The sequence below is a fragment of the Haliotis rubra genome, unplaced genomic scaffold (genome assembly GCF_003918875.1).
Source record: "Haliotis rubra isolate DU_JTF1 unplaced genomic scaffold, ASM391887v1 Scf5, whole genome shotgun sequence".
NCBI lineage: Eukaryota > Metazoa > Mollusca > Gastropoda > Lepetellida > Haliotidae > Haliotis > Haliotis rubra.
This window is the reverse complement of record NW_025767190.1, coordinates 3,012,378-3,026,493: the sequence shown is the minus strand read 5'-3', so window position 1 is coordinate 3,026,493 and position 14,116 is coordinate 3,012,378. Positions and strand designations below refer to the sequence as shown.

At 42.7% G+C, this 14,116-nt stretch overlaps 1 protein-coding gene across 1 annotated transcript in view; it reads left to right on the top strand.

Annotated features, from left to right (window-relative positions):
- LOC124291758 (transmembrane protease serine 9-like) overlaps positions 1 to 14,116 on the top strand; it is a 35,999-nt gene extending 21,883 nt beyond the window's left edge. Inside the window, exons 14-20 of the mRNA XM_046728831.1 lie at positions 5,071 to 5,209; positions 6,717 to 6,826; positions 7,816 to 7,904; positions 8,986 to 9,257; positions 11,540 to 11,688; positions 12,198 to 12,252; positions 13,984 to 14,116. Of these exons, the coding sequence (XP_046584787.1) occupies positions 5,071 to 5,209; positions 6,717 to 6,826; positions 7,816 to 7,904; positions 8,986 to 9,257; positions 11,540 to 11,688; positions 12,198 to 12,252; positions 13,984 to 14,108 (939 nt within the window). The 3' untranslated portion in view covers positions 14,109 to 14,116. The remainder of the gene's footprint in view (positions 1 to 5,070; positions 5,210 to 6,716; positions 6,827 to 7,815; positions 7,905 to 8,985; positions 9,258 to 11,539; positions 11,689 to 12,197; positions 12,253 to 13,983) is intronic.

Sequence of the window (14,116 nt, the reverse complement as noted above, 5' to 3'; positions counted from 1 at the left end):
TATTACCGCCCTGTTTTGTCTTTAAAGGACAGAGAATGCGTGAAGGATTGCTGACTGGCAGTTCTGTCGGTACTGAAGGAAGTGTTAGTGAATCTGGATGGTCGAACACAGAAATTTTCCAGAAGAACCTTGAAGCTCATTTCATCAAATATGCTCTACCACCAACGCCGGACAATCCAGTCCTAGTTTTGTACGATGGTCACAAGTCTCATGTATCACTGTCATTGATCAAGTGGGCACGGGAGAGACACATAATTATTTTTGTATTGCCTGCTCACACATCACATGTCTTGCAACCTATAGACATTGGATGTTTTGGTCCGTTTGAGAAAATTTACAACGGCATGCGACACAAGTTCTTGCGTGAACATTCCACATCTGGGATCAACCGATATTCTGTTTGTGAGATTGCACGTAAGGCTTATTGTGCAGCACTTACACCGGCGAATTTACAGTCGTCATTCAGGAAAAGTGGAATATATCCCTTTGACAGGAACGCAGTAAAGCGCAGCGTATTTCTTCGATCAACTGTTTTCAGCTCCATGCTGGATGTTGAATCATCATCAGTTAGTCCTTCTCCAGTTATCTCTGACGATAATATTGACGACAGCAGCAGTAGAAGTGTCGATTTCTTCCGAAATGCGGAACAAGTTTTGACAAGGAATGCTACAGCAACCAAGAAACGGAAAGTTCTAAGCTCTGTAGTAGGGGAAAGCTATCACTGAAGATAAGGTTATGGCAAAGATCGTCGAACATCAAGGAATGCAGCAGACGAATACAGGCCCAGAAAAGTCACACCAAAGAATAAATCGACTTCAACCACTCGACGGAAAACCATTTCACAGTCCCCAATTCTTTGCACCTCTGGCATCGTGACAAATAACAGAGTTTCAGATCATGACTCCATGAGCAGTGAAGAATCACAATTCGATGACCCCAGTGACCTCTGCTGTAAATGCAAGAAGTGGCAACCAGAAGAAGTCAAGCATTGTGTATCTTTGGTGTTTGTAACCTGGGCGCAGTGTACACACCCGACATGTCAGACCCACTTAAAGTATTGCAGACATGTAAGATCTAAGCGGAGGCATTCAGAGTTTTCGTGTCCTTGCCATGACGAACCGGAGGAGTAGACGTCATGTTCAAATATCAAATGTATATAATATGTTGTGAATTTCTAGACATTTTACGTTTATTCAATTTTCCAATATTTGATCATCATTGACTTTCATTATTACTGCCTTGTGAAACGGGTTTCCCCTTTGTGTCAGTGAGAGCAAGAGAGCTCCATATAAGAGGCGACAAAAATAGTCAACCAATGAGGCGAGCGGAAACATATGACGTCACCCTAAAGCAGTATGGCCGACAGTGGAATTCCGAGGCGAACGATAAAAACTTTGGGAGCGTGAACTTGCTGATTGCGACTGCTAATTAAAAGAAATGATTATCTAAACAGGCAGGCATAATATTTTTGTAATGGGCTTTGTTGTTTTAATTTTATATGCATTTATGTCCTATCCGAGCGAAAACACGTGTCACCAGGATATATCTGTGTGTTATGGAAACCCAGGGAGGATATTGTCACTTTGTAGCTTGTCGCCTTTACCACAGCAACCTGACCTACTGGGACCCTATTCACAAAACGTTCGCAGCACTATGCCATTTGTAAGCCTGTGATAGAGTACAGAGTTACCATAGGTTGTAACGTTACGAACGCTTTGTGGATCGGGACCCTGATCTCGATATTCGCCTCTTTCGACAAGCTGGTGCTGAAGAGCAATGATTGTAAACCGAATCCTCGCGGATCGCAAACTAGAAACCATCGGGAAATACATAGCCGATTTCAAAAGTAATTTAACCGTGGATTTATTTTCCGTTCACTATACATAAGGGTGTTCTTATTTGTACTGAGATTAGACAAAGGGAATGAAAACTAGTTTGTGAAAAGTGTATGGGACTTGAGGGTAAATCTGAAAAGTCTGTGGGACTTACAGGTAAATCTGAAAAATCTATTGGACTTGCGGGTAAATCAGAAACGTGTATGGGACGAACATGTAACTGAATTGAAAATGCATTTCTGTTTTTGTCAAAACGATTACGTATAACATGTCATATTTGACCGACACGTTCAGGTAATTCCCAATAGTTAGTTGTTCAGTTTCAGGTAAACTTAACCCTGAAATGAATGACGTTTGTTTGAAAGTTGATAAAAAGTGGGCACTTTCTGAGGTCTATGGAAATTGATTGGAAAGTAAAGCATTTCTGTTTTAAACAAGAATTAAAATACGTTGCAAGATGTTCGGGTTTTGTTATATTTAAACCCTGAAATGCATATTCATACGAAGTACTTTAACACTTTAATGTAAGGGAAACAGTACAAACGTGCCAGTTCATCACAAGCGGAGTACGACTTTACCTACTTCCGTCCAGTTACACTACTGAGCTCGTTTGCGGTGGAAAGACATTAGGGAGGTGACTGCTCAAAAATCAAAATAATGGCATAAGATATAAACTGGGAAAAGAACTGAAGCCATGTTGCTTCAAACATGCCTATGTTGATCAAATATGTTCAATGAAAATATTGCTGATCTGATGAACTAAGAGACGCTTTCGCGTCAAAGTTTTCTAGATTTTTATTGTCGTAATGTTTACTTGTTTGATCCTTTTAGCTTCAACATATAATTGTTGACAAGTGTAGCATTTATGTGAGTGTGCACACGTATCTATATTCCCTCTCTTCAGAAATACGACCGCCTCCGTGGTGTAGTGGTTAGAGCGTCCGCCCGGAGAGCGGAAGGTCGCGGGTTCGATCCCGACCGCGTCATACCAAAAGACGTTAAAATATGGTACTTGTTGGTCCCTGTCTGGCGCTCGGCATTAATGGGTACAACAAGGATTGGTCGGCTCGGAGTATAATGTGTCTGAGTGGGGTATTCATGCTTCACTGCGGCATGGTACCTCAGTGGGCTAGCACTATAAAACCAGCTTAAATCTGGGCTAGATTAAGCAGGTTCGCACATACACATACACACGCATGCACGTCGTCATATGAGCGAAATATTCTCAAGCACAACGTTAAACCCAATTTCACCTCACCTCTTCAGAAATACAAAAAATGCAAAACAGATGAGCCATGTGCATATTTTGACCAATCTAAATGAAAGATTCTTGGGTTCCCTCGCCAATGAGATGCCAGCTTTCTAACATTCGTATCGATTCACTTTCCAAAACACCAGATGCAATCTGTTGTTTTCAATAATCCATACATATTATTTTGTTCTGTTTTAGCGGATAATCGAGACCGATTTGGGCTGGGGTTGAAGATTTACCATCTCAATTCTGATATTTTTTATCTGAGCTCAGGAAAACTGAATATATATACTTCGGTTATATACCATGGAACAATTGGGGTTTTTTAATTTCCATTCAACAATCCCTGATCATGATTACACAATGCCATTTAGAAAGTGGTCAAATGTAACATGTGTTATATTTGGGATTACACTTTCTTAGTAAAATACAAATTCTAGTACTTTTTGAGTTGAGCTCCATCCGGGATTCGAACTCACACCCTCAGAGTCAGGCACCCAATCGCCAGCACACAAAGTCAGCTGCTTAACCCACTCAGCTGCCGCGACTTCCACAAAGCCCGCAGTCTAGACTACCAGTTGTCCGACTTCCATTTTTGTGGAAGTCGCGGCAGCTGAGTGGGTTAGGCGGCTGACTTTGTGTGCTGGCGATTGGGTGCCTGACTCTGAGGGTGTGAGTTCGAATCCCGGCTGGGGCTCAACTCAAAAAGTACTAGAATTTGTACTTTACTAAGAAAGTGTAATCCAAAATATAACACATGTTAAATCCCTGATCATATTCGTTCCCAAGGTACAGAAAACAGAATATATGAATGTGTCTATCACTCGCACCGAGAATGTACACGCCAAGATGATGATTGGCTAACTTAAAAGTTCATCTGACCCAATCTTCCATAGACATGTCCTGTAATCTGAGGCCACACACTTAATCGTTACCTGGTATTTGTTATGAAGAATAGCTATTTTTATCAGTTACAACTGATAACGAAATATTTTGTTAAAAATCTTTGGACCTACATATTTTTGTCACGTAAAAGCTAGCAACACGGCACGAGGCGTGCTGCTGACGGCGTATTCATGGCAAATCTGTGATTCGAACCTACAGTTATGGGTTCCTGGTATGCCTAAGGGAGGCAAATCTGCATAGCAAATTTGTGCACTTCAGACGACTGAGCCTTTCGTGAATAAACCCACTTATCAACAAATGAGCAAGATTAACCAATTCAAGTTGACAGCTCTCAGTAGATATCACTCTTCCCTGCAGTGTGCGAAATAGCCACTGGCCCGCTAGCCCGTGGCTAATAAAATCCAGTCGGGCCAGTAAATCTCCACAGTCACTGGCCCGACTGGCTGGTGAATTTTCATGGGGTCATTTAGTAAATATATCACTCTCTTCGACTTGTTTAGTTATAACACACTTTTAAATCAAGCAAGATTATGGCCTGATGGAAATGTTCATAATATTAGCAGCTAAATGATGAAACCCGTGTCATGCCGACAGTATCTTATTCTCATCTATTTTTGCAATCTTTTGCTTAGATTCTACATTCAAATTTCGGGCTAGTGAATTATTTTGTGGGCTACTTACTTTCATGCATAGCTAGCCCGATGGCTAGCAATAATAGGAAACTATTTCGCTCACTGCTTCCCTGCGAATTCATCGTACCAGATAAAACCGAATTATGCCTTCCTAAACATGCAATAACCATGCTCATCTATCACAAAGCTCTCCCTATCATACACAACGCCTTTATTACGGATGTGGTCCGTCATTATATCAAGATAACCTGACACTAAACTATGACCCGTTGAAACAATTGCCGAACTTTCACAATCCCACCTACACACTTTGATAAACTCAATCCACATATGCCTAGTTTCTGACATACCTCAAGTCTGGAGCAATGTGAACAAGTTGGATATCCTTGACACCGAAAGGTCCTGAAGATCCTGAACCACACTGTTGTGTCGTCACTACTGAAAGAAAATATTGTTAATCGCCGTATCACTATGGAAGGAAATAAGCCCTTGCTACCATGTGAACGTGAGTCGTAGATCACGTGGATTTTCACACACAGGAACGATGTGGCGCGCCCCGTTCCTCATTACCTTGGTAACATTAGGTAGGTATAAGTGTCTTTATTACCAGACACCTGGCAGTATCCAGATATACTGAGGTGCTTCTTAATATGAATTTGTTTATCAAATGTAAAAGTTAAAGGACACCTCTGACGTTTACTATCACGTACCTCTGATTTATCATCAGAGGTAACATTTCAGATAAGAAATAACCCTAACCCTGACACTAACCCCTAACCCTGACACTAACCCCGACACTAACACTAACCCTTACCCTGACACTAACCCCTGACCCTGACATCTTAAAGTAACTTTTAGGGGGTTTTATTAACTGCCTTAGATTGTCTAAGATATGGTGCAGATTGTTTCTAAGTTCGTCAGATTCACAACCCAGTGGGGATTCTACATGTTCAGGCCTCTCGAAATAAACTTAAGTTTTTACTCAAATTTCAAACGGAGTGTGACAATTTGAAACAGCTAAAGTTTTAACTCAACTGCATTTTTAAAATATAAAAGCCCAAACAACTTAAGTAATGTATCCACCAAACTCAAATTGTATACCATGTTTGAGTTTGATATCGATTTCAGTTCGTTCTGGGAAATGCAATTTCCTGTGGTTTCTCAAATTTGAGTGAAAAGTCAAATTTAGGTCAAAACTCAGACTTAAGTTTGTTTCGAGAAATCGGGGCGAGGTGGTCAAATCGGTGATTGGCTGATTGTACATCATCGTATCCTGGTGGCAACATCGGTGTTCATAATATCAATCACTATCTAGTCTCGACAAGATTTCTATATCTATAAGCGGGCGTCATATACCTAGAAACCGGTAGAGCGCAACAGACATGTGTGCCGTTGTACACATTGATTTAGTGCGAAGAAGATCATACTTAACACAGACTTACGATAGTCGAAGCGCTAAGGTTGTTTTGTAGAACGGCACACTGCCGATGAGATGCCAAACTAATTTGTTTTTATTAATATAATTAAACACCAATACCAAACACTGAATATTTATTCTCACAGAGACCAGAGATGTGTCATGTCTCTGTATCCGTGGCAACCATTGGAAAGACTACTATATTCTTTCGCTTACACAGATGTGTATACCTTTAGCAAGCAAATTCAAAACGCCAAAGACAGGGAATAAACCAATGTTTCAAATAATGTGTTAGACAAATTCCTTAGAGAGAATCCTTATTTTCAGAATTGCCATTGGTGTGGAAAGGTCATGCTCAAATATTGTTAAATCTGGAGTAAATAGTACTTAATATTTCATTCTTCAGGTATGTAAAAGATTGTAACCTTACTATACTTCCAAATAATCAGGCGGTTGGGTAGCTGAGTGATTTAAGCGTTCGCTTGTCACAACGAAGAACCGGGGTCAATTCTCTACATTGGCAAAACGTGTAAAGCCCTTTTCTCGAGTGTCCCCCGCACTAGATATTGCTTGAATACTGCCAAGGGCGGTACAAAACTGTACTGATTCACTCCAACTTGTCTTATAATTGTTATGGTATTGACTGAAAGTCTTATTATCACTTCTTTCAACAGTGACAACGTCGGCGGAATCCAACGTCACTTGCGGTGTTCCGAAGGTGGTTCCTGCAACGTCGCGTGTCGTGAATGGTCAGGAAGCCAGGCATGGGGCATGGCCATGGATGGTATAAAGATAGTTTTTCTGTATATATTCACTACCTAATACGCTTGATAATATATTTATCACATGCAAACTATTGAAATCGTATAGCTATAATAAGTGCACTTATACTGCGCCAAACGTCAGGCGCAGAGTGCTTGCTCATGGCGCGACAAACAATACGAAGTCACTGCAAAAAGTCATAGGCGGGTTTTTCCATGGGTGCTAACAAGTTATAGAAAGTCTGAAAGAGATAGGTTTTGAGGTCGCTCTTAAATTCTGCCTACTTGATTTGAAGAGGTAACGGGTTCCATAAAGTGGCAGTCCAGTAGACAAAGGAATATATCTAAACTTTTTAAGATTGTACTTTGGTACTTCAAGTAGACGATGGTCGGCAGATCGAAGTGATCTCAGTGGTACATAAATTGTGAATGAGATCATTCAAATATGGAGGAGCTGACTGATGATAACATTTTTAGACATGAGTCAAACGTTTAAATTGAGTTCTTGCTTGTACAGGAAGCCAAATTGAATGCAGTGATATGGGTGGTGTAATGTGTGAAGATTTCCTAGTCCTGGTGACTATACGTGCAGCAGTATTTTGCACACGCTGAAGTCTGGCAAACTGTTCTTGGGAGACATTTCCGAGCAGACTGTTGCAATAATCCATCTGGATGACTCAAGTAGCGCCTATCAAGTTGTACAATGAGCAGATCCTATTACTTCTGGAAACCTATTTGACCAAAACAGATGTGGCTGGTCTCAGCCAAGGGTACTTATATAACTCAACAGGCTGTTTTCATGATTTCGATACTCATATTTTACAAAAGAGTAAACTCTCATATCAAAACTACATGTATGTTTTGTAAACATGTCCACTATCCAGGGAATGTATGCAAAATGTGATCGATCTATGGACACGTTGCTCAAAGATATTATTTCAAGACAGATGGCATGACCTAAGCAATCTAGAGGAGTGTCAATAGTCACGTTACTCACATTCCTGACTTCCAGGTCCTACTCCAGGAAATGACAGTACCTGTATGTGGCGGCGCCATTTTGAACAACCGTCTAATACTGACGGCAGCGCACTGCTTTGACGAGTAAGTATCTGTGCTCCTGTGTCAGTTTACACTGAAGGTATCAAGGTATGGCCAACACCTTCCGTCAATGTCAACGCCACGAGGTGAAACGAGACCATGCCACAGTTTAAAATGGACACCCCTCTCAGACACAGCATGATGACTTCGAGCAGTCGAACGCCATTCAGGGTGACAACAAGTTCAATATAATAACGTCATGAGGAAGCCGGAATTCAACCACCGACCTTCCGTTTTCCTGGCATACGCCACGAATACAGTATGTGTGTGTTGATGTAAATGAGTTAGGTTCATGAGAGCCATATAGAAGTTGGTATTCAAGTATAGGACAAAATATTATGGATGTCATGTTCTTCTTTATTCTATACACAACGTTTCAGCCAAGTAACGTTGTGGATGAAATAAAGAAGGACTTGACATCCATAATATTTTGTCTAGTACTTAAATGACTTGGTCGCAAAGGATCGCTTTGCTCAAATGCTGTTCGGTTTAGGTTTCCAATCAATAATCAGGTATATTGACCTTTTCCGACTGAGAGAGGCGGTGCAGAGATTAAGAAATATACTGAAAGTATTATGTGAGTTTATTCACGCTGCACTCAGCAGTATATGCTAAAAGACGGTGGGCTGTCAATAACCAAATCTAAACCAGAAAAACGAGTGAATGCTGTTCGCCGTAGTCACGCTATCAACAAAGCTACCCTGTTCGATCCATTTGGTCGCTTCTTACTATGTGCTTAGGGTCCATCCTAACCCGGCATCCCTTCGGATGTAGTAAGTGAATATGGTTTTATGCGGTCTTTTAGAAATATTTCAGCAATATCACGGCCGGGGACACCAGAAATGGACTTCACACATTGTACCCCACCCTCGAAGTAGAATGGACTTTTAAAACAAGGGCAATGTCATGTTATGTGATGGTTGTTTGGAGATTCTTTGTATCAGGGAAGTATAACTGAAGAAATGAAATTTTACTAATTTGACATGCATAATTTAGTAGTTCTGCTCGCGAAAGATGAATGTTCTCAACTGAGATATAGGAGGTATATCATGAAACTATTAACACTAGTTCTACATCTTTACAGAGCCATAAGTAAAAACGTTGCGCGGTGGCAGGTAGTTGGTGGCAAGCACAACGCTGACCGGTATGACGTCACGCAACGCACTTACCACTTGAAAGAGCTCGTGATTCACGAAAATTACGACAGCCACACCGTCCTAAACGACATAGCTCTTCTCGTGCTTCATGAGACGATCGACTACACCGACTACATCCGGCCTGTGTGCCTGCCATCTTCCTCCGAGCGTCTCTACGTTGGCCAGCACTGCTACTTAGCGGGATGGGGAGACACACTAGGTAGGTACAGGTGTAAGTGAGTTTACAATGGTGTAGTTATATCACGACATGCGAACTATGTGAGGGAATGACCGTGAAGATCCCGGTCTTCAGCGTCATTTACTGTAAAAAGAGACGGCTTAAGGTATAGATGGGTAACTGAACTTCTGTGTTGCTCCCAATATACTATTTGTTAATTGATGCAGATCTGCATCGCGCTCCTTTCTGCAACGTAAATGCAGCATGACTCCCTTCCTGCCGTTCAATTACTCAAGTGATATGGCTCTGAAAAACAATTTTGTTGACATCCAAACCAAAGGCAATGCTTGCCTATCTGAAACTGAGCGGATCCGTGGGATTAGAATGATTGAATCGGAATTTCACAAAACGGTGTTTGGGCTTTCACGGTAACACCTTACAGTCACGCTGAGGTCTGTAACTACTGACTGGAACACCACATTCTTGACAATCATGAATCGTTCAGTTTACAAATCGGTTTCTGACTGCATCCGAAAAGCGAAAGTATTGTGAGGTATCGATACCGGAGCATAACATCCGACTGCGACTTCCAGCTATACAAGCAGTCTTGATGTCACCTCAACGTACTCCCCAACTGGCAAGGTCAAGGCAACTTGGTTACCGGTCGGAGATTGGTCCTCTTAAAAAAATGAGGTCATCTTCTACACAGCTGTGAAATGTCGGTGTCGCACGGACGCAAATGTTCTTCTACCTTCGATAGTGGGAACGTAATAATGAGGAAATATCGTATATCGATGATCATCCACTACAGTTTGGCCGGTTTCAGTACTGTGACGATGCTATTCGTCTGCACGTCCAACTTCAGACCTACGGACGTCACATCACTTTACTAGCGAACAGCGCTCGCCCTCGAACAGTACGTGACTACACAGAACAAAAAAAATTCAAGTTTTGCCATGTCAGATGAAAGGAAACGGCGTTTACATCGATGTCCAAACTATCAAGCACACGATTCTGAGATGTGTCTTGACAGCTACATTCATCCTGAGATGACGTTCACAATGGACATGTGATGCCGCTGTGTTGATGAATTATGTTTCATCGACACCAATATATTGTCCTGTTGAGAAATCGGGGTTTTTTTGTTCGCGTTTTTTTATTGTTTCCAATACATTATGATATATTATCCCCGGTTTTGTCCTTGAAAGATGAGTACCACGAGAAATAAAATGTAATGCTAGGATTACACTATGTTCGGCAGCCCCGTTTCCCCAAAACGTAGTGCGCCCTGGTATTTTGGCCATTTTTTTCCTCCAAAGTCAAATTTTGTAAGGTCCTGATAAGTTTTCTCACGGTCTATCACGGTATCCGTGATGGGCTGTAGGGAAAACGGGCTGCTGAGTCCCGGAAGTTCGACCCGCAGTCCACTACGGATGCCAAATACGTTTCCTCTCGGCCTGTCGCGTTATGATGGGTTCCCTCACGTTTCTCACGTTTTGATCGAGGTTTTGACACATTTTGTGCGTTCTGCGAAGGCTTTCTATGGATGAAACGTGGACGCCGGCCAGCTTTGAACCACGTTTGTGCCCACGGTATAAAATTAAGGCCTCCCAAGCAATAGCAGCCATTGTATCCTGAGACACAAGAGCAGCATGAATCCCCAAGATGAAGAAGATTTTGTGTTTTTATGTTTGTTGGGGGCATACATTGAGTCCTTGCGTCAGCAAGAAGGCCAGTATCAGATGCAGAGAGGGAATACCAGAGAACGCAATCTGCCGTATCTCGCCGGCCCTGTAAACCGTCACACACCTGGATGCGTCGTGATAGAATGGGACGAGTCGGCCACCATACAGCCTGGCTTGCCGTGAGAACCGGGACAAAACGGACAGCAAGGGTGAAACAACCGTGACAAAACGCCAAACAAACGTGGCCGAACGTGACAAAACTTGAAAGGGCCGTGAGATGCCGGGGAATACACGTCTCCTGTCCCACTACGGACCGTCTACAAGTTTTGTTTTGGCCTATTACGTGCTGTCACGTTTTTTTTGCGTTCCCCCCGTTTTACTACGGCCTACGAGGTTTCTCATTAGTACCGTGACTGCCGTGGCAAACTTTTGAACAGTTTAAAAATCTGGCACGGCAATCACGGACTGTCACGTTTGCTCATTCAGTGCCCCACGTTGTCCATCCCTTTTCGGTGAAACGGGGCTGCCCTGGCCGCCGGGAACATAGTGTAACCCGAGTATATTACATGTATGTTTATCATAAACACATATATAGCACAACAGGTATTGATTACGAATATCTAACCTGTTATGCCCTAGGGACCGGCAACGACAACGTCCTGAACCAGGTGCTACTTCCCCTGATCAGCGACAACGTGTGCAGCAGGCCTGACTGGTACGGTTCCGAGTTCACGCCCAGTACAATGCTGTGTGCCGGTTACGCGGCGGGAGGGAGGGATGCATGCAGTGTAAGTATTTCATCCTCATCCAACAACACAGTTGGTCAGCAGAATTGTACGCCGCTCTGAATAATACTCAGGTTGTTTGGAACCTGTCGTAGCCCTTTACCTTAATTCCTGTTGTAATATCGAGATAATGCAAAGCGAGAGTAAACAATAACAGCAGATAAAATATCTTTACATAGAATCGCCCAGGTCTTCTTGATGAAGCGACTAGATGACGCCATAGAATGTTTCTACGGTGTAATTAAACTATTTCCAAACATCGAACATGTCATGGTGAAGGAATTACATCATTTGCATTCAGGTTGTTACCTGACGGTACCAGGTAAATATGAATCATCCGAATTGTATTTAGTTCTTCCCTGATGTGGTCAGTACATAACATGGAAAACATGCGGAGTTTCAAATGTTTTGAATTGCCGTTTGTTTGTGTGAGGACAAATTTACATGTCATCTATAGAAAAAATGGAAACTGCTCTATCCAACTGTTTATTCAAAACAATATTCATTCACAGGGAGACAGTGGTTCACCTCTGGTCTGCAAGCACGGGGATGCATGGTACGCCGAGGGTAAGATGCTGTTATTTTCCCTCTTGTTCAAATTTTCCAGGTTTGACCAGTCAAGCACTTGAAGCAGTCCGTTTTGCTTTCCTACCCTCAAACCAATCGTAAACACTTGTGAAAGAGGCGTAATAACCAATAATAATGTGTATCACCCCATGTTTAGTGTTGATCCAAAGGCCAGTATTACGTGAGTGAATGAGTATGGTTTTACGCCGCTTTTAGCAACATTTCAGCAATATCACGGCGGGGGACACCACAAATGGACTCACACAGTGTACCCATGTGGGGAGTCGAATTCGGCGTTACGAGCAAACTCTTTAACCACTAGGATACCCCACCTCCCCGCCAGTATTTCGGCTGCCAGAAGTATCACCCCCTGTTTTGTGTTGTTCCATCAGACGAGTTTGATTAGCAGCTGAGATTGGCTGTATCCTCACAGCTGAGACTGGCTGTATCCCCGCAGGGGGTTGAAGTATTGTAAAAGTATTGTCCTCCTGTGGGGATACGCAAGTCCCAAAACATTCAAGGTAAATTAAACGTACCGAATTTGTAAAGCAAGGTATTTGTGTGTTTTTAAGTTATGGTTAAATCTAACTACAGTCACCAGCGGCTGAGGGGCTGATATAGATCCGTCGAAGGTCCATGCAGGTAGCCAAAGTACTGTAAGTCCCCATGGTATCTAGTATGATGAGCTACCTTCAGTTGCTGGTGATCTATATCCCGTTTTATATTGTACTGTCTTGCATTATAGTAGAAGTTTTTAGTTACATGCTAGTTTCATATCTCTATCTGTGATACACTTGTAGTTTTACTGTTCATCGTAAACAGTTTTATAGCTTCAAATATTATTGATCTTTTCTGATAATTAATTGTTCTCGTCACGATATGGCTGAAATATTGCTGTGACGATAAATATTTACTCACTCACCATCAGACCAGCGACTGGAAGTATCACTCTCTGTTTAGTGTTGCCCCAAAGGCCAAAATTATAGCTACCGGAGGTATCAGCCCCTGTTTAGTGTTGCTCCAAAGGCCAGTATTACGGCTACCGGAAGTATATCACCCTCTGTTTAGTGCTATCCCAAAGGCCAAAATTATGGCTACCGGAGGTATCAGCCCCTGCTTAGTGTTGCTCCAAAGGCCAGTATTACGGCTACCGGAAGTATCACCCCCTGTTAAGTGCTGCTCCATCAGATCAGCATTTCGGCTACCTGAAGTATCACCCTCCGTTTAGTGTTGTTCCATCAGGCCGGTATTACGGCTACCGCAAGTATCACTCTATGTTTAGTGTTGTTCCATCAGACCAGTATTACGGCTACCGGAAGTATCAGTCCCAGTTTAGTGCTGCTCCATCAGATCAGTATTTCGGCTACCGGAAGCATCACCTCCTGTTTAGTACTGCTCCATGACACCAGTGTTACGGATACCGGTGTTTCAAAATGCTTGTCGTAAGAGGCGATCGGGTGGTCAGGCTCGCTGATTTCACGGACACGTGTCATCGTATCCCAACTGCGTAGGTCGATGCTCATGCTGTTGGTCACTGGATTGTCTGGTCCAGACTCGATTATTTGCAGACCGCCGCCATGCAGCTGGAATATTGCTGAGTGCGGCGTTAAACACCAACCAACCAACCATCAGACCAGTATAACGGTTACCGGAGGTATCACACCCTGTTTAGCCTTGCTCCATCAGACCAGTACTTCGACTACCGGAAGTACCACCCGTTTGGTGTTGCAGGTATAGCCAGCTGGGGCTGGGGCTGCGCAGAACAAAACTTGCCGGGGCTCTACACGGAGGTGTCCAAGTATGTACACTGGATACAAGCCAAGGCTACGGAGCTGGGCTACCCAATAAAATTATAAGTCAAAAA